Genomic DNA, 20,155 nt, shown 5'->3' with positions numbered 1-20,155 from the left:
GGACTGTGGATGTTGGGTAAAAGTAGCTGGACAGTATACTCGTAGGGGGTATGGCATCGTGCTGTATTGTGCTGCCTACCTCACCATTTAAAATAGAGACCTGGCATATGCTGCCTCTTCGAATACAGAGAGGATATCATCGATCAAATCGCTTGAAGGAAATCCAGGAAAATGATTAGAACTTAAAACCTTTTATGTTTGACTTACAACCCAAGAAAAGAAATAATAAAATATCTGCAGTATCCATGGTCATACAAAGCATCCCTGAAATTCCAAATTCAGATCCAAAAAGGAAACTTGTTCATTTCATAAATAGTCTCTTTAAGAACCCTAATTCTACAAGCACATGCAGATATGGAGACGCAATTATCATATAAAATAACTCAAAAACCAAGTACAACATACACAAGTTACACATTACGTTCAATTATTGCCTCAACCAACTACTCTAGCATCTCTCTCTCTCTACACTAAAGTTGAAATAGACTGCCACCTCAATGTCCTCTCATGGTGATGTAGGATTCGAGTCATTAGCAGATATATGTGAAGACACATCTTCTTTGGAAATGGCCACATAATTGACTGGGGCTTCAGGCCTCTGATTATCTCGTTTTCCGCCATCCTTAGATGCAGAGCGAACCCCAAGAGAGAGGCGGCGATTTGGGGTTCCATTTGCAGTGCCCCCATTGGCTCGTGGGCCAACCACTTTCTTCGGGCCAAGGGGCTTGTTTGGACTTGGCCTTGATCCAAACAAGGTCTCTTGCTCGGTTGTTAGCTGCTCATGAAATCGCTTTTGGTCCTGTTATCACAAGCCACCATCAACTCAAGTATAAACAAATAGATTTCACTCTTTCTCTTTGAATCCACTTTGTTATTCATAAGGCGTGCTCTTTTTCTTGAAATTAATTTATGCAAAAGTACGCTAAAATAATTTACCCAAAAAAAAAAGTGAACTTAAAATTGAGACTGTAAACTAGAAAGATGGCAGTCCGATGGGTCGTTGCCATCCCACGAAATAGTGGATGGCCATGGGAGAGTTGCATCCATCAGTCTGGAACATCAATTACATCACCCCAAATGTGGGTCCCTCTTCCATCACAGCCCATTTATTTCATGGTGATGATCACCATGGACTCTGATTTTTCATACTCCACATTATTATATACTTTTACTATTCTTTTGTATCCTAGAAAAGGTCCCAAATATAGGCGTGAATCAAAAGAGCTAACATCAATATGATGCACTAGTTATTGCAACCAATGTATCTCGTGTTTGAGGTCTGGCCTATGGCCTTACTGGTTTGGGCGTAACAGCCACAAAGCTAGTGTTTGTGCTTTGAATCCCATGCTTGCCTACAAAAGAACAAAACCGTGCATCCTTTCATGACCTTCTTAGATAACCAAAAACCAGGCATGCCTAAAAGGTCAATTGATTAATACTAGCTTATAGCTATATCCCACGTAAAAGTAAAGGGAATAAGAGCATTTATCTTTCTTACAAGGTCACAATTGCTACAAGCCATTAGATGTCAAATTGGATGGTTGGGGCACGTCACAAAGTTAACAAGATATTTTTTCTGAACTTTAGTCTAATCAATGATACATTCACAACCACTCGATTTAAAATCTAATGTCCAAAAGTAAATCGAATAAATGGGCCTAAGCACTATTGACCAAGGAAAATGTTTATGCACCTAAGATTCCTACAATCTATCGCATGGAGCGCTATCTCCATGTAAATGGGGAAAGTCCAAGAGACCACTGAAAAAACACCCATGAGTAGCATGTTGAATAGTGAGTGGCAGTGTGGCATACAAGTATGACAATAAGATCTTAAATAAGTCTCACAAAGACAAAAAGGTCTTAAATAAATCTCACAAACGTGAAGATCTATCAAAATTGATAACTGCCAAAAAAACTAGTGTATTCTTAATATTGTTTCACACAAACAGGTGGGCCAGCATATTCTGCTAGTTTAACAAAGAAAGGTATACCAGATAATCAACATTGTGAAGTGACAGCATGATGCATCGCAATGAAAATTCTAATTCATATAATAAATAAAGAACATGGATTTTTAGGGAAGGATAAAGCTGATGTTTGATCAAGAAGTCCAAATTATTAATCAAAAGATATTCTACACCAACAAAACATTTACAGAAAGTAAAATACCAAGTATTGTCTTCTTAAGTTTATGGAATTATGATTCACTGAATGAATAGCCAAATTGCCAATATGAGGTTTATCCTAGACAACTTTGAAAATAAATGTAAGAAAACTAGGAGAAGTTCAGCACATTCAAGGCAACAGCATGAGGGCAAACATATTAAGAACTCCAAGTATGCATGGTGCACCTTAGTCGAGAACTAGGAAAAATGTAGGCTTGGAGGTAAAAAGGATGGAGGAATTCTGGTCTATCAAATAAAATAAGAAAGAATATGAAAACAACTGCCTCATTCTTAAAAGGGAAAGTTTCTATAGAGCCAAGGCTCTAAACAATCAAATTTGAGCCTACCTCAAAACTTTCAATAGAAGAGGTTGTTTTGATGCCCAAATATCTTCAAATTGATCATCTCGACATCAAGATGCATGGATATGAGAAAAAAATTGATTTCAAGTTTTGGAAATAGTGTATTTTGTAACACATTTTTGGAGCGTCAATTTTCAATATTTTCAAGTGTTCATAGATCTGTCAATCTACGCTATTTTTGAAGCTTTATACTTTATGAATAAATATAAAAATATATTTTAAAGATATCACAAAGATTTCCAGTATTGAAACCACATTTCTCGACACTATTTGAAGGTAAGCTCTAATTTGATTGTTTAGAGACTAGGCTCTTTACAAACCGCACCCTTCTTAAAATGAATGCTTACCCGTAATCTCCTCTTTTCTTCCTCTCTGTCTTGCCTAAGCATTGCATATTCATCTAGCATTGCAAGCAGAGGAACGCCATCATATGTAAATGAAATCCTGCGATCCTCTTCCCATGCACGTGTCTTTGCAATCAATGTGTCAACCAGAGCTAGAGCAAGAAAAAACTGTTTATTCTTTTCATCCAATGGAGACGGGAGTAAAAAAACAAAGGATTTTAAATTTCTAGTTTATTGATTTACCTGGAATTTTGTTTACAAGAATGCGGGCTTTCTCTGCACGTTTCAAGTTTATGTGTGCACCCCTGCTAGAGTTATACCTGTTCTCATCCTGTCTCGCCATAAAACACGTCAGTGATTTCAGCAAATAAAAGCCATAAAGCTACTTATTGAATCTGACAACCAATGAAAAGCTCAAGCTATCACTGAATAAATGGAAGGTTTTTGGGGGTAGTTCAGTGGTACGATTCGAACTTAGGACCCAGTCTAGCAATCATTACATGAAGTTTACTAAGAAGAATTGAGGGTACCCTATTGTAATCTTCAAGCCAGCTTTCTTCTTCACATGCTGACATCCACTTTTCAACCTTCTCCAATATTTCTTTCCTGCTGAGTGCCTCTTCTTTAGCGTTCACTATCTGATTATCCATGTCAGCCAATAACTCCGATGGCTCTATATTCCCAGAGTCAATTAAAGCCATAATCTTCTCTCGAGCAACCTCTGGGTCTATCTCTATGTGAGCAAGATGATATATGTCTTCAAGCTCTGCTTGCTTCTTGAAAGCAATCTCTTTCATTCTGCTGGCCTTAAGCATATCTAATCTTTCTACTTCTACCTCGGCCTTCAGATAGTCATAATGCAAAGAAGAAAAAGTTAACAAGTTGAATTTAGAACTAAATAAGTTTATTGTTACATTTTTCTTAAGATGGCATTTGTGTTCCAACCTGCTCAATGAGGTCAAGAGCAAGAGCTCCAGGCACAGTGACTTCGTCAACTGAAGCTGAGATGTTACATGTGACATGATCAAAAAAGCTCCGCTCCTCCATAGGTGTATCCATCAGGTTCCAAAGATCAGATAGTTGTGATGCTAGCTCTTGAAGCTGCAAAAAGGTAAAATTACAGTCAAACTACATTCGTGAAATTCTCATTCTCAAAGCATGAATTTTTTAAAAATGGCATTGCATCCTTGGAAGCAAAGTGACAACTGCACTCTCAGTAGAAGAGATATGTTTGGCCACATTTGATCATCAATAGATGCATTCTGTGATTCATTGAACCTGTCATTTGGTAAGGGGAAAACTAAAAGGCCCAAGATAGGGCAAACATCCTACAGAAACATGTGTTTTAGTTGCAAACTAAGCACATGACATGCATCCATGCAAACTAAATAATTTTGGATGAAAACTTTCTCTGTTTCTGATTCATGGCTGTCAAAGGCTATCAAAAAGTTACTGTCCAGAGAATGCAATTTTTTGTATGGATAAATATGTGAGACGTCATTACATGAAATAGGAACTCGGAAGCGCAATATCCATGGAAAGCAAAGGCTATTTCCAAAAGATCCGATAACAGTTCCCTTCCTTGCTCAGAGCACAACAATGAATTCAAAATACTGAAAAATAAGATACCCACAACGCAAGTTGCATGTTCTTGATAAAGATATGGAACCTCTTGTAAATTATACACACATGCAAGAGACAATATTATTACACAAACAGAAATATAGTGGAACAGAGCTATCCAGCACATTAGGAAAACATATATCCAAAGCTTTAGAAAGCTGTTAACTAGGAAATATGAACCCAAATAAATGAGAATATTCTGAACTAACACGTAATGCTAAAGATATTATTAAAGTCAGACCTTCTGCAATCTCTGCTTCTTATCTTCTTTTAATGATTCCACCATCTTAGCCAGTCTTGATAATGTATCATCACTGATGCTTTTGGACTGTACTCCAACGGAATCATCTAAGCTGGGGTGAACTTCAGTAATAGTACCAAAAAAGTCCATTCCCAAGACAGCACAGAGATCATGTACTGTGCTTACAAAGTCAAGAACCTTGTGCAGTCGTTCACTCTGTCAAAAGGAAGAGGGGGGCCAACATTGTTAGTCATTTTGCATTTCAAGATCCAAACGATGTATACAACATTGATAATATTGACAAAACAAGGACAAAGATTGAGGTTCAACAGAATCTATAGATCAGACAAAATACCACAGATTTAAACCAAACATTTTATTTTTTTAAGTTTCTTCCTTTAAGTGATAAATAAATAATATATAAGGAACAAAAACTACCTTCTCCTTTTGAAGTTCTTGTAATTGAGAATGGAACTCATCAAGTTTTTTGATGGACAGGTCATTCTCATCAACCTTTGGAGTTCCAACTTGCTCATTAAGCTTTAGAGTCCCTGAAATTTCTCCACATATTTTCTGGATTTGTAACTGAACATCTGCGAATTCCTTAATCCTCTCTTCCTTCTGCTGCCAAAGCTGCTCCAGAATAGGTGCTATAGCTGCAAGTTGCTCTTTGATTGTGCCTGTAGATTTATCAGGCTATGGGAGAAAACAAGGAAAAAAAAAAGAACGTGTAACGAATTATTAGTTAAGATGCATTAGGCAATGAACAAAGATACCCACAAAGAGGCCATATTTCAGACCAATAAGAATCACTATGAAGCAGTAGCATCAACAGAGCCATTATCTAGATTATGGTTTCTTATAATGCAAACAAAAGTATCTAGGTTACTTACTAGGCCTACAAAAGTCTTTTCTCCAAGAGCCGATAGAAGATTGGCGAGTTCAGCCTTAGAATCTGCCAAAGACTGAAGAAGGCGAGCCCTAGATTTTGAAGCTTGGTCAACCTTCTTCTTGTACACATCCAGGCAATCTTGCTCTAACTGGAGTAGCATCTTATCTCTTTCTTCATCACTCTCACCAACCTCATCCCATATTTGCTGCAATCAAAAATTTGGAAATTGTAATTAGACAATATACAGCCATACATGATAGCAGTAATTTGCAACTCGTATGTGCATTTCAAAATAAATGCCGTGAAAGTTGACATTGACCGCATAAATCAGAAGTAAGAAAGCCCCCTGAATTTAGAAAGTCACCTCAAATCTATAAAGTCAAAATAAATAAATATCGAGAAAGAGTGGCTCACCTGCAACTGTTGCAGTAAAGACCCACAAGTAGTTTCCCCTAGTAGTGGATTTGGTAACCCAGCAGCAGCCATTAGATCCCCCTGATTAATCTAACCCGAACTCAAGTAGTGGGGAAATTTGCTCTAAATCACTGCAGAGAAACAGAATAAGAATGAAAACCAAGTCAACTTGAACTCGGTTCCTCCAATGCCTATGACAATGATGAAATTGATTAGAAATTCAGTTATGAATTTCAGCACCTGCCAAATCCTAGCCACCGGGAGAAAAATACAGATGAAACATTGAGGTTAGCCCAATATGAGCATCTAAGAAGCTGACAACTTAGTGATAAAAAAAAAATTACAGATTTACTTAATTTAATGAACTTGGGATGAAAGATAGGACAAGAAAAGAAAAAAGTAAGGAAAAGAAAATTATTGAAGATTATAACAGAGTAAAAGCGTAAGACTTCCCTTGAGAAAGGATAAGAACAAACTCAAGCACAGAAAAAGAAAATTATTGAAGATTATAACAGAGTAAAAGCGTAAGTCTTCCCTTGAGAAAGGATAAGAACAAACTCAAGCACAGAACATACTTAGAACTGAGGAAATTTCATAAACGGGATACCCCAAAGTATGCAACTTTACAAGCACTAAGCCTCATAAACTGCGGCTAACTCTAGCATAATTTTAATGCATTTCAATTTGAAGTTTGATCTAGATTTGCAGGTTTGCATACATATTCTGATAGTTTTAAGAATCAAAACTGGTATTAAACACGGCACACCAAGCGTGAGGGATCAAATGCAATGCAGATGACTGAAGTAACCATAATTTCCAGATAGTTTTGTAGCTCTCAGAAATGGTGTATCCCAAGCAGGTCAAAGATTCAACTTAAAAAACAAAGTTTGGTTTTTTTATCACATACTGGAAAGCAACCTTCCTTTTTGCCCAGAATATCCTAAATAACATAATTCCATTATAGAAGCACAGACTTGGACATAATTTTTCTTGGTAATCATCAACCGCAACCAGTATATCTCAAAAAAAAAAAGAAAAAAAGATTCTGTGAATCCAGCAGTAGTACAATATACTGATTCTTCACTAAAATGCAAGAGAGAAGAGAGAGAGAGAGAGACTTGGATGAAGCACAAACCTCACCTTAAACAACTTCAGCGACCACGGTTGGGCAAGCAAAGTCAAGACTTCAAAAGACCAGAAAATGCATTCTGCATTTGCACCATTACAGTTGCTTTAGAGAAATGTACATTTGAAAAAGAGAAACCCAAAAATTTATAAATTTTGCAAAATTCGCTCTTTGCAATCATCAAATTGAAAGAAAATATCACCCAAACCACGATCAACGATATTTAAGCGAATGACAACACACATCAAAGTCAAAATCCAGCACATAAAACTAGAGATCACTTCAACCGAGCAAAAAAAGACCAATCACTTTGATTTCATAACCATTTCATACAACAAACACTTTAGGAAAGAAGGAATATCATCCTCAATTTCAGTTCAAAACAATTTCAAGCACTCCATGCATGGCAACCTACACAAGACCCTAAATCCACATTTTACTCAAATCCACCATGGTGAGCTTGAAAAGCAACTTAGAACACTACATTACAAATCCAAGAACTGCAAATGCTTCATCATACCAGAGAAAACCCTTTCTAGAGACAGAAAAAGCCATTTAGAACAAGATCACGGCATCTGAACTAACAATTACTGTAATGATATAGCATTTCTTAGCAAAAGAACTAAAAGATCACAAGAAACACAAATAAAGAATTCCACGTATGTACACCACATTATACCCTAAATCGACATCCCACTTAAATTTAAGACCACAGTAAGCTCAAAAACAAACTCAAAACACTACATCAAAAGTCAATGAACTAGAAATAGACTACTATTTCAGAGAAGAATCACTCTAGGGAGATAAAGCGGCATTCAGGAAGAGATCACAAGGGCAAAACGATCAATCACTGCAATTTTCTTGCCATTTCTCGTTAAGATCAACTTAAGAGCACTAGAAACACAAACGAATGCGAGAATGTAGCTTACCTCAGGAAATTAAGGTTGCAGATCTGGTACATGAGTGCATTTCCAGGGAGAGAGAGGCCTAGAACGCTCCTTCACAGGAGAAACGCGAATAAGATTCATTAGAGAGAGAAAGAAGAGAGAGAGGGTACAAATAGTGTCAGTGTGTGTGTCTGGGCTCAGCAGTGTTAAAAGTATTTTAGGAATTTCCTGGGTCCAATTATTATGACCACGTGATGAGAAACGGCCCCTATCTTTACATGAAATTTCTAGATCACCCTTCGTTTTATCTGTTTCCAAATTTACCCCTCTATTAATTGGTTAAACGCTACCGCAATCTACGACCATTAGGGACCGTGCTTGCCTCTGATTCGTGGGTTCCAATCTGCTTCCTAGCCATGCCATTTTGGATTTTTATGCCCGAGCAAAACATCGTCTCTTTTCACATGACAAGGTCAGGGCGGGCAACGGGCCGGGCCTTGGAATAGTACTCCTGGCCACAAAATGTGGCCCAAGAGTTGAGCCAGGGCTTGGCTACCATGGACCGAAGCCAGGCTAGGTTTGCCCTCACATGAAAAGGTTAGGGCTGGAAATGGGCCGGGCCCTAAAAAAGTAGGTCCTGGCCACAAAATGTGGCCCGAGCTTTGAGCCATGGCTTTGCTACCACCGAAGGCCGGGCTAGGGTAGCCCTGCAGTTTTTTTTCTTTTTGTTTTGTTTAATAAGGTCTGGCCTGGATCGGGATAAGGCCTGGGCCATAGCCTCTTGGCCCCATCCAGACCAAGCCGGGTAGGGCCGGTTCTATAGGGACCCAAACCGAACCTAGCCAAGGCCGACTTGGCCCTTACCAGGGCTAAAGATTGCACAAGTTGACAAAAGATAATTATGTTGAGCATATCCTTGATAAAACTCAATCGGATGCTTTTAACCTTCTCAAACCTAGGAATTAACCAAAGAAAGTTAAACACTATGTGAATATGCCTGAAAAGATGGTATTCTAAAAATGTGATCGAAAGTCCAAATTTTTGACAGTCACATCTAAATTTTTAAGAATGGAAAATTAAATGTATTTAAGAAATAATGATTGATGATTCTTATGTAAATCTAAAGTCGTTCAAATAAAAGAAGCCTCTTAAGAGGTTTTTTTTACCTGAGGGAGTAAGGATACAGTATAATGCAAAGGTGGTATTTTAAGAGCAGTTATTTTATATGCAATTGATCAGTATTTCAAAAAACTAACATCATACCTTGCTTATAATGTGTCATCTTGTACTTGACAATCCATGGCTAAATGAAAAGGGATTGTATACTATTAGGGAGTTTATCATTGTTACAAAGAGATCACAATTACTCCTGGCCAATAGATGGCAATTTAAATAGCTCGGGATGTGTCTCGAAGTTCGAGAAAAAAAATTTGAATTTTGAATCCAATCAATAATACATTCACAACCACCTGATTTGAAATTGAATAGACAACAGTAATTGTGATATCATTATACAAAAACAAAGGAAGAAGTTTATATAAACGTGAGGCCCTAAATAATCAAATTAAATTACACCTCAAAAATTTACTAGAAGAGGTTGTTTCAATACTAACCCGTAATTTCGATCACCTTGCCCTCAAGATGCATGGATACGAGAAAATTCCAAGCCTTGGACATAACGCATCTTGTAATGGATTATCTAGACTGTCAATTTTTAGGACTTTAAAGTGTTTACATATCTGCTCGATCTATAATGTTTTTTAATCAAATTTTACAATTAGATATAAAACTAAATTTTCAGGCCATCATAAAGATTTCTAAGGCCAAATCAAAATATTTCAGCACTATTTGAAAGTGCGCCTTACTTTGATTGGTTAGGGTTAAGCTTATACAAATCACACCCAAAAATAAATGGTCTTTTTGTATATTTTTCCTTTTGAATGGTTCGTAACACATTCTTTTTTTTTGGGTAATAAAAAAAACAAAAAAAAAAAAGCAAGTCAGTGAAGATTTGGGCCCCTACCTTTGGTGAGAATGGAGTGGTTCCTAAAACATTCCTAAATATCTAATGCGTTAATGATGCTAAAAAATCTTAGAATATAAGTTGTTAGAGAGTTTTCTAAGATTCATACTGCTAAAACAGAATTCCTCCTCCCTGAATAAGGTACTAGAGCACCTAGTGTAGTGTACGGGAAGAACATTTGGCAATGGAAATCTCTATAATGGCTCTAAAATCAATTTTCAATACTGACAATAACATTTGAAACAAAAAAAAAAAATACTAATCTTACGGATCTTTGAACACTTATTTTTAGAGCAAAATGGACGGTCTAAATAATTCGTTGCAATATACACTATTTTTAGAACTTGAAATCCTAATTTTTTTTATAACCACAATAATCAAGCTAAGATGGTCGATTTTAAATATTTTCCAATGCTTGAATTACAATTTTCAATGAGTTATAAGGTGAGGCTTTAATTATTTTGATAGGGTTAGCGGTCTTTTTTTCTTTTCTTTTTTTTGGTAAAAGCAATTCTAGGGGTACTTTCAAGACTTCAAATTTTGGGTATGTAAATATTTACAATCTTGCAATAACCTCAAAAGAACACTAGAAAATGAAAAATAAGAAAAGAAATTCAAATTCTTCTTTTAATCTAGTGGATCCAAAAATTCCTGATTTAAAATATCCTACCTAGTAGGTATTTTGCCCAAGTAAGATTAGTGTATCCTTCCGCGTTACTATACACGCTATTGTACCTCCTAAGGCCTATATGCCACCTATTTACATGGGTGTTTATAACAGAAAACAACTATTTTTCAATAACTATGTCATCAAACATAATTTCCTTCACACGTTAATTTGCGTAATGGGCGGTAAAGATTAAATCTAGGGAAGAAGAGTGTTATGGTCACATAGACGCCAAAGGAAATCTTTGGCCCGTGCCCCGAAGGATATTATTCTTCATCTTACTATAACATAATCAAGATAGGAGGTTTTTATTTTTTATTTTTTTTTTAATTTATTTTTGATGAGTCACTCGGCCTCTATTCTTGGTAAGAATTGAGTCTAGGATGTAGCGTCGCAAATGGTCGAACAATTTCCAAGTAGCTACTATTTGGCAGTATCTCTTATGAGAAAGGTCCTTTACTCTCTCGAGAGTATATTCTTTAATCATTCCCTTGGGTAAAACTCCACCCAGGATTAGTTTTAGGACCCCAAATTTAGGAAATAAAATCTCTTTAACACGCAGATTAATGTCAATAATTTTTTTTCGAATTGCAACTTCTAAGCACTTAAAAAAAATAATGTCTTAAGATTGAATAGAAACCGTCTAATTTTTAAAAGGGTGGAATCTAAGCGTTAGAAAACTCAAATTTCAATCTTATTCTTTTGAGAATAATTATCTAGTGATCCTAAGGGAGTTACCAAAATTTAAGATCGAAAAAAATTCTCCCTAATAGATCATCTGATCAAGGGAGTGGAAATAAACTATGCTGTTGAAGTAAACTATGCTCCTGAGCGAGCATAGCATATTATAAGTGTCATCTTTTGTGTAAGTGGACACGAGCTAGCTGCCATAATGTAGCTAGAACAACAAAGGAAGATAGTATTACTGGTCCATTCAAACTTGGCCCTTAGCGATCAAATAACATAATGTTATTAACTCATTCAAATTCGCCTCAATCTTGGAGGTGTATTATTATTATTATTATTATTATTATTATTATTATTATTAAAACACACCCAAGAGATGAATTATCTAACTTCTCACTAATTTCTATCATAAATCCCATCAATGAACACATAACTATAAATAAAAAGAGTTGACATTTTAGTCATGTTTTGAAAAAGCGAGTGGCATGTTCAATAATTGATATTCTGAGTGGGTTTTGATAACTTTATCTGAAAAACAAAAAAATAAAAAATTTTGAGCTATTTTCTTTGTTTGTGTAAAATACAACTTACAGTGGAGTTTTCCATTACTGCAAGCAATCGATTGGGTGTTTGCAAAATCTATGAGCTGATGACGGCAAGCACGACACTCTAAATAACGCTGTTTAATTGAGCTTGGAAGTTTCCCAAACATCCAAAACTTTGTATATTATTCTAGTGGAAGCACGCTGGCAATTCAAAATGGCATAAAATAGGCTCACATCACCAAAAGATAAAAGATTTCCCCGTCTCTAAGGAGTATACTATCCATTTCCTCCCTCAAGCAAACCACATGCTCTTTTAAGAACACAAGTCTTGGGGATGTAATCTTTATAACCTATAGAACAATTTCAGCAAAAAAAAAAAGTTCAGAAATAAATTATCTATGTAATAAAAAAAACTAATGCATCAACATTGAATATAGACCGCCCAATTTTTAATGGCTAGATCTAAGTGTAAAAAATACTCCAAATTCAATTCTTTTTTTCTTTTAATGATAATTTAGTAATTGTTATATGATTTCCGATGGTTAATACTACAAAAATAAACCTAGCTAGATGTTTCGACCTAGGGAGTAGATGTGCATTATTTCTCATGCGCGAGCACAATATATGCAATAGAAGCAAACTGACAAAGCTCCACACCCTTTCCAAAATTTGAGACCACGGAACACTCCCTCGGTCTCACTTGGGAGGATTTTTTTAATTTAAAAAATTAGGAATATAATTATTTTTAAAAGGTAAAAAAATTGAAATTTAAATTTTGCAACACTTAAATCTCACCATGTAAAAATTGGATGGTGGCTTTTCAATCTTGAATTTTCTTTTTATTAAAGTTAATCTACCAGTTGAAGAGATTATAGCTCCAAAGTTTTGGGTCTTAAAATTATCCTACGTTAGATTTTACCCGAGGGAGTAAATAGACAGAATACACCCTCGGAGTATAATATCTTTTGGCTTTTACTTTTCAATGGGGACTTTTTAACTGCCTCCCAAATACTATAGGGTCACGTTGATAGAACCGGAATTTCGATTTTTGAATACCTCACAATTGTACGGATTTGGACAGGTTGGATTAGCAATCCACTGATGAATAGGTGAAATATAGGTAAAAAAAGTCAAGGGCAAGCTTTTTATGCTCCCTTTAAGTTTTATCTTTCTCCTTATCCAACCGTCCATTTTGAATGGAGGGTTAAGATTGTCTCAATCACAATGTCACGTCTTTATAGTATTTTATTTTTAATGTTTTCTATAAATTATTTTGACACCAAATTTTGGACGTCTATTCCTCTATTAAACTCACACTGGTGAAAAATATAAAAAAAAATATTTTCAATAAAATAAAATGACCAAAATACCCCTAAAAGTTTCAAGGGGTATTTTGGTCATTATATTTTTATCAAAAACTTATTTTTGATAGGTGCACCCCAATGAGAAGATGGCACATACCAAATTTTATAATCATACAATTTGTATAAAAAAACTAAAAATAAAATACTTTGGGGCGTCGGATCTAAGATCAAACAATGAGTGGCTCTCTTGATCAAAATTGGTCGGCTGGATGGTATGGGGAGGATAGAACCTCTATGTTCTAAGGGAAGCATAGAAACCTTTCTCAAAAGTTAATAAGAAATATTATAGGGAGATCTAAATAACACGAACATATATTGCATGCTATAATCCTCTTCATTATTTTTTCAAGTGGATCGTTCTTTTATCTCAACATGAGGTTGGCAATAGGGTAGCAATGGACTTGGACGCGACCCGGGGTCCAGGTCTAAATTTTGGACCTGGACACTATTTGGGTCCGATTCTAGTCAGGTCCGGTAATAGTTTTTGGATCTCAATAAATAAAATATATTTAAATATAATTAAATATATATATATATATATATATATATATATATATATATATATATATATATATATATATATATATATATATATATATATATATATATATATATATACACATACATATTTTTATTTTATTTTTAAAATTTTTGGATCGGGTCTAGGTCTGGGTCCGATGAATTAAAGTAAGGTCCCAAACCCAGACCCGACAACCCGTTGCCACCTCTAGATGGCAATCAACCCCCCTACTGGGACATTGTTGGGCCAGGTTGGGTCCGATAGATCCCAATGAAAAGGACAAAAGAACAAGGTCATGACCCAGGCACGGTCCTTAGGCCACATTTTGTGGATTAAGTTCTAATTTTTCAGGGCGTGGTAGGGCCGCCTGGTCCCTTGTAAAATGTCATTCTCTCTCTTTAAACATGCTCTAAACCTGTATGACCCACTTTTCTCACATAGACGTCCCATTCTTCACCTCCCTCCCTCTCTCTCTCACGTATCCATCCCCATCTCCGACGGAAGCACAAATCCCCTATGACATCCTTGTTGAATAAATCACAATTGCGTTATCAAGAAACTCCTTTGATACGAACATCAATATTTATGGATTTGAAAGAATCTTCTCTCATGGAGCAGGCTTGTCAATTCACTAAAAACCAGGATTCAGAAGTGGTATAATTTCCAAATGACATCCAGTCCGGCCATTTTCCATCAATCTTCAGTCACTGGTGCCTGGCAAGCCACCGGAAACTTGTGACAGAATGGCAAAAAATTTGGCGGAAAATGTGTGTGCTGTTTTTTGAGTTATTCCTGTTGTTTTGTTGAAAATTACTGAAAACTAGCTTGAAGATGATCATAAAATGGGAAATGTGTTTTTTGAGTTTTCTTGGGCTACTATTTCCTATGGATTATTTTTTGATCATACTCAACATTTTCCTAGGCTTGATACCCTTACTCCTTAATATAGTGACTTCTTATTTTGTTGAGGTTTACTTTAAGTAATTGATCAAAGTTAAAGTATAACGTTTTGTTAAAAATATAAGTATTTATTAAATACGGTGGGAAATGACATAACAAATATGATATGAGATGTGACATTATCCAAATGAGTTACTCTCAACTACTAATAAAATATAATTATTTTTTATAAAAATATCTATTCAACATCTTACTAATAAAAAAAAAAAAATTCCTTGTTAAAACACTTTTGTATTATAAAACAAAGGTAATGACTATCTGAATATTAAGTGGATTACATGAATATTATACAATGAGACGCACATGGAAGCTCTTCATCGAAGGAGTACAAAGTAGATTTCATTTTGATGTTTTTAGAGGAAAATAGTATGCTGTGCTAGCAATAGTGTTTCGAAAATGATAGGGATGGACCATTCCTTCACTCAAAGTGTAGGAAAGGTGCATCGAACCATCCATTGTTAACTTCGAATGGCTGGGGAGATGCAAGCAAAGAGTTTGAAACTCAAAATACCCTTTAGAATCTAGCCCTCCAATTTATGCCGAGATGATCAATTAGAAGGGTTTTCAACATAAAAAAAAACATTTTTTGATGGATTTTTGAGGTGCATCTTTACATCTGCATTTTAAAATTGCAAACTTTTTCCTTTTCTAATTCCTATCCAAACATGGTGTTAGTTCCAACCTCACTTTTTTTTTTTCTCTCTATATTTTCACCCATGTTTTAGATGTGTAGAAATATGGTAAAATTTCATAATAATCAAGACATGATTCTATGAGTCACTCAAACCACCATAACAACTGAAAGAACAACATCCTAAGATTGAAGTTTTCTATGTTCCCCCTACAAAATAGAAGTTCTATGTTCCCCCTACCATCCAGCTGTCCATTTTTTATCCAGAGAGCCGCTCACCATTTGACCTTAGATCCGACAACTCAAAGTATTTTATTTTTAGTTTTTTTAATACACTTGTTTTGAATATGAAATTTGGTACGTGCCATATTCTCATTGGGACACACCTATAAAAAATATTAACAATAATTTTTCGATAAAAATTAATGACCAAAATACCCCTTGAACCTTTTAGGGGTATTTTGGTCATTTTTTTATTGAAAATATTTTTTTTTATATTTTTCGTTAGTCTGAGTTTAATATATGAATTGACATCCAAAAAACAGTTCATAGAAAAAACTTAAAAATAAAACAGTGTAGAGACGTGACATTGTGATTGGAGCAATCTTAGCCCTCCATTCAAAAATGGACTGTTGGATAAGGGGAAACACAGAACTTCTATGTTGTATGGAGAACATAGAAAGATTTTCCATTTCTAGATGCTCTGATGTAAGTTCAGGAACATATAATTAAATTTTTTAGAAATAATGATCTTATGAGAATCAAATGGATCTCAAATAGCGTATAAAGAAATCTTACTAATTACCTCAAAGGGAGTAAATGGATAATATACTCCTACCATAAAAAGCTATTCATGATCCACAAATAAAAAGGTACATTCATCAAAATATTCTTAGGGATTGTCTACAAAGATATTATTTATCTTTTGTATATGAAGGTCATAATCATTATTGTCCCTTTAATTTCAAAATAGTGGTTGTAAGAGTGCCATTGAATAGACACAGTTCCAAAAGAAAATTTTCGGACTTCATGCCTCACCCCAAGCCATCAAATTTGACATCTAATGAGTGTGCATAATTTGTGACTTTCATGCACAAATGATAAATGGTCTCTTCGTCGACAATTCCATATCATTAATTGCCACATCAGCCACCATAACATTAAGGTGAAAATTAGGTGCATTCATAATTTTCGTCTTAGATAGGTTTGGTGGTAAATAAATTTCCCACTCTTTTGCTCCTTGTTATTGCCGTTCCCATGACTTGTCCGTTCGGTTTGATGGTCCTTAGTTTGTAACTATACAAACCTACCTAAAGAGGAAAACACTTTCGGGTATATATAATGGGATGGTAAAGTACACGACCATTGTTTTTTATTTTATCTTTTGTACAAAAGCCTCACAATCATTTTTTTACCATTGGATGTGAAAAATCAATAGATAAAATTGCCTCACAATATTTAAAAAAATTTGTTTCTTGTGCCCAAACAATGACACACCCTAAGCTACCAAATCTCATATTTAACAATTAATGATAACTGTGACCTCCTTGTATCAAAAGCAAATAATCCTATTGTAGACATTTCCATATATAATAGGCTAACCTTGCATATACCAATAGCTTAGTGTATGGCAATGTTAGAAAGTACGACTCGGGCGGAGTAATCGGTCCTGGCTGGAGCCTATTACTCGAACAAAGTCTGAGTAACTCGGATGATCAATGTCGAGCACTATAGGACGAAAAAAGGTTTAAAAAATTATTTAAAAAATCTAAAAAGGAAAAGAAAAGAGAATGTAGGTTTAAATTGAGACAAAAGAAAACACTTTAAAATGATGTAAAAAAAAAATAGTAAAAAAAAAAAATCAACTTGTGCCTGAGGGTACTTTTGAAATAATCCAAAAAAAATGAGAATATAAAATTAAATATTTATGGTAAAAAATGTTTTCAATCTTTGCCAAAAATGATAAAAATATATCCCAAATAACTTCTTCTTATTTTTAGACTTTTTATTAATTTTTAGAATTTTTTTTAATATTCCTAAGTTGGATGTCCAACTTGGGACATCTCGAGCTCAGCAAAGGCTTGAACCTGAGTAACTCAGCCGAGTAGAAACCACTCGGCCAATTTTTTAATCACTGGTGTATGGTATACAATATATTGGGTGGGAAATTGGTCAGGCCGATCTATAACTGACTGGGTCTGGATCTAGACCTGGGTTCGGTCTGGATCTAGACCTTGGTCAGGTCTAATTCCACTTGATCTTGACTCGATCGGGGTAGGGTCCAGGTCCAAGTCCAACTTGGATCCTATTGGGTCAGTTGGGATCAACAAATCCGACCTAGTATGTATTAGTAGAAATATATAGAAAAAATTAATTAGATAGTGTTAAAATAATTTTTTGTATATTTTTTATCTATATACACGGACCCTATCCAATCCGGTGGGTCAGGTTCTAACTTGAGTCCGAGGCTAACCTAAACCTAGTCTTGTCCGGTCCGGGGTCGTGTCACCTAGACCCGCCTGACCTATTCCCATAGGCCACGCACGCATCCTTCATGGGACTACAAAACTTATGGAATTTCTTGATGGTTAATTTCATCCATTAATGAGAATGGGGTTGGAGTCGTGGTGGTAGCACCACTTGTGCTCCAGTTAAGGTCTAGGCTTCCATTCTCACCTAACGCATAAAAAAACAACTCCAAAACTTGTGGGAAAAGAAGAGAGGAAACCGTCAGAACCAGGTGCTTTATCACCTAGAAGGGAAAACACAACTTTTTTTAATTTTTCCATAGATACCTCTCCCTCAAGAAAGGCTACCAAATTAGACGGAAGTATTGTAAAGCCCACTCCGGATAACTGATGTGTAACCTTCACCTCAATGGTGAAAGCTTTTTTGAAGTGGTTGATGACCACATTAGACATCCCATTGTCATCATCAGGATCAACTCCATAGATCACTAGCCCAGAAACATCATTTTGATGTCTACGAGCATTTGCAATGGCATAGAAGAATTTAGTGTTCAAATTCCCTTCCTTCAACCATTTGACCCTAAACCTTTGCTTCCAATACACCTCTTCTATCCTTCTAAGTTCTTGAAGCTCATTTGATTTAGAGCTCCTCTCCAAAACCATCTCATCAGACAAAATTCCTGAATTTTGAACAACATAATCCACTTCTTCTATGCATCTAAGTACTTCATCAATTTTCCTATCAACATAAAACCTCCTGTCATTTTTCCAAGCAATAAGCTTATGCTTGACACTTAAAAGCTTCTTATGGAGTTGAAAATCCATATAACCAATGGAAATAGTATTCTTCCAAGCACTTTTAATAATGTCAACCACCTCCATCTCCTCAAGCCAACTAGCTTTGAACGTAAATGGTTTATGTCATATAAGAATAACTTTAGAACAAAGTAAAATAGGAGTATGATCATAGGAGAGTCTAGGTAAGGCCGTAACCAAAGCAAGAGGGAAGAAATCAGACCATTCCCCTGAAACAAAACATCTGTCAAGTTTAGACATGGATAAATTTGAAGTACTTCCATTTGCCATGTAAAACTTGTATCTGATATTGGCAAATCTAACAAGGCATAAGACTCAATAAACCGATTAAACATGCGCATAACAGACGTAATATGTCCACCATAGCTACTCTCAAATGACCATCTGATAAAATTAAAATCCCCCCAAAATAAATCATATGGGGAAAATTATTAATGAAGTCTGACATATTATTAATAAAGATTTCTTTTTGGGTAAAACCTTGGAGACCATAAACATTCATTAAACCCCAACAAAAGTCAGAATCAGGCCCCACAAAACCAACCACCAAGAAAATATCTTTTTTAACAAAGCAAAAAGACTGCAGTACTGTAGGATCCCACAAAATCCACAATCTCCCAGAAGCACCCACAAAGTCAATCCCCAAGAAATTTACAGACCCAGGTCCCCAAACATGCCTAGCACCAGATAAAATGGGGCTAGGAAGTTTAGTTTCCTGCAAAATAAGAATAGCAGGCTGAAAATGAGAAACCAGAAAGAGGACGTCTTTCTTGTGTTTCAGGTTGCCCAAACCTCGTACATTTCAGGATATAATAATCATGAGAAGGAGTTAGCAGAGGAGGAACCTGGACCGTCCCTGCTTGCGCCAAGGAAGACCTCTTCCAAGAACGTAGCTTCCTCCATGGCCTCATCCAAGATTTCTTCCCAATCCGAAGAGTGAAAAGAAAAGGAACGCCTTGAGCTCACCTCTATAACCTGTTCATCAGAGATGATCATTCTTCTTGCAGCCGAAAGAGCATGTCGAGTTCCCCAGGCCTGCAATCTCGCAGAAGGCCTTGTACCCTTTATCGGGCTTTTACCTTTGGCTTTTGATTTGTGCCCTTCTTTGCTAGGAGTCTTCCCAACAACAACAGACTTCTCCTCCCCAACAGATTGCTTCCTTTTTTTCTTCGCCATCTTCTTTGCAAGAATATATTTAAAGACCACTCTAAAAGGAACATCATAGTCCATTCCACAATCAGAGACAATGGAAGAAATCTCTTCCTCATCGGTTTTTCCTTGAAGCTCTGCCTCTGGATTCAATACCTCTATTGCTACAGTCTTTACCTCTAGAACATTAGAGTTATGGGTTTCGACCAAAGGGTTTGCAGCAATCAGATGAAACATAAGAGGCATATCCTCTTGCCGTAAAACATTGA

At 35.8% G+C, this 20,155-nt stretch overlaps 1 protein-coding gene across 3 annotated transcripts; it reads right to left on the bottom strand.

Moving 5' to 3' along the window:
- Positions 1–277: 277 nt before the first annotated feature.
- On the bottom strand, positions 278–8,198 carry LOC18429701 (65-kDa microtubule-associated protein 1). 3 transcript variants are annotated; one of them, XM_088849705.1, is made up of 11 exons: positions 8,099–8,198; positions 7,179–7,251; positions 6,044–6,174; positions 5,631–5,834; positions 5,176–5,433; positions 4,738–4,953; positions 3,819–3,974; positions 3,404–3,715; positions 3,117–3,204; positions 2,877–3,025; positions 278–799 (listed from the first exon to the last, which is right to left on the bottom strand). In XM_088849705.1, exons 3-11 carry the CDS (start codon positions 6,113–6,115, stop codon positions 506–508), a joined length of 1,749 nt encoding a protein of 582 aa, XP_088705831.1. In that variant the 5' UTR covers positions 6,116–6,174; positions 7,179–7,251; positions 8,099–8,198; the 3' UTR covers positions 278–505. The 3 variants fall into 3 exon arrangements, with proteins under 3 accessions (XP_088705831.1, XP_088705832.1, XP_088705830.1); XM_088849706.1 differs by having other exon boundaries at positions 6,044–6,293; positions 7,184–7,251; XM_088849704.1 differs by having other exon boundaries at positions 7,184–7,251.
- Between the last annotated feature and the right edge of the window lie 11,957 nt (positions 8,199–20,155).

Source organism: Amborella trichopoda, chromosome 10 (assembly GCF_054954075.1).
Source record: "Amborella trichopoda isolate Santa Cruz 75 chromosome 10, AtrichopodaSantaCruz75HAP2 v2.0, whole genome shotgun sequence".
Classification (NCBI taxonomy): Eukaryota; Viridiplantae; Streptophyta; class Magnoliopsida; order Amborellales; family Amborellaceae; genus Amborella; species Amborella trichopoda.
This window is presented reverse-complemented; position numbering and strand designations above follow the sequence as displayed.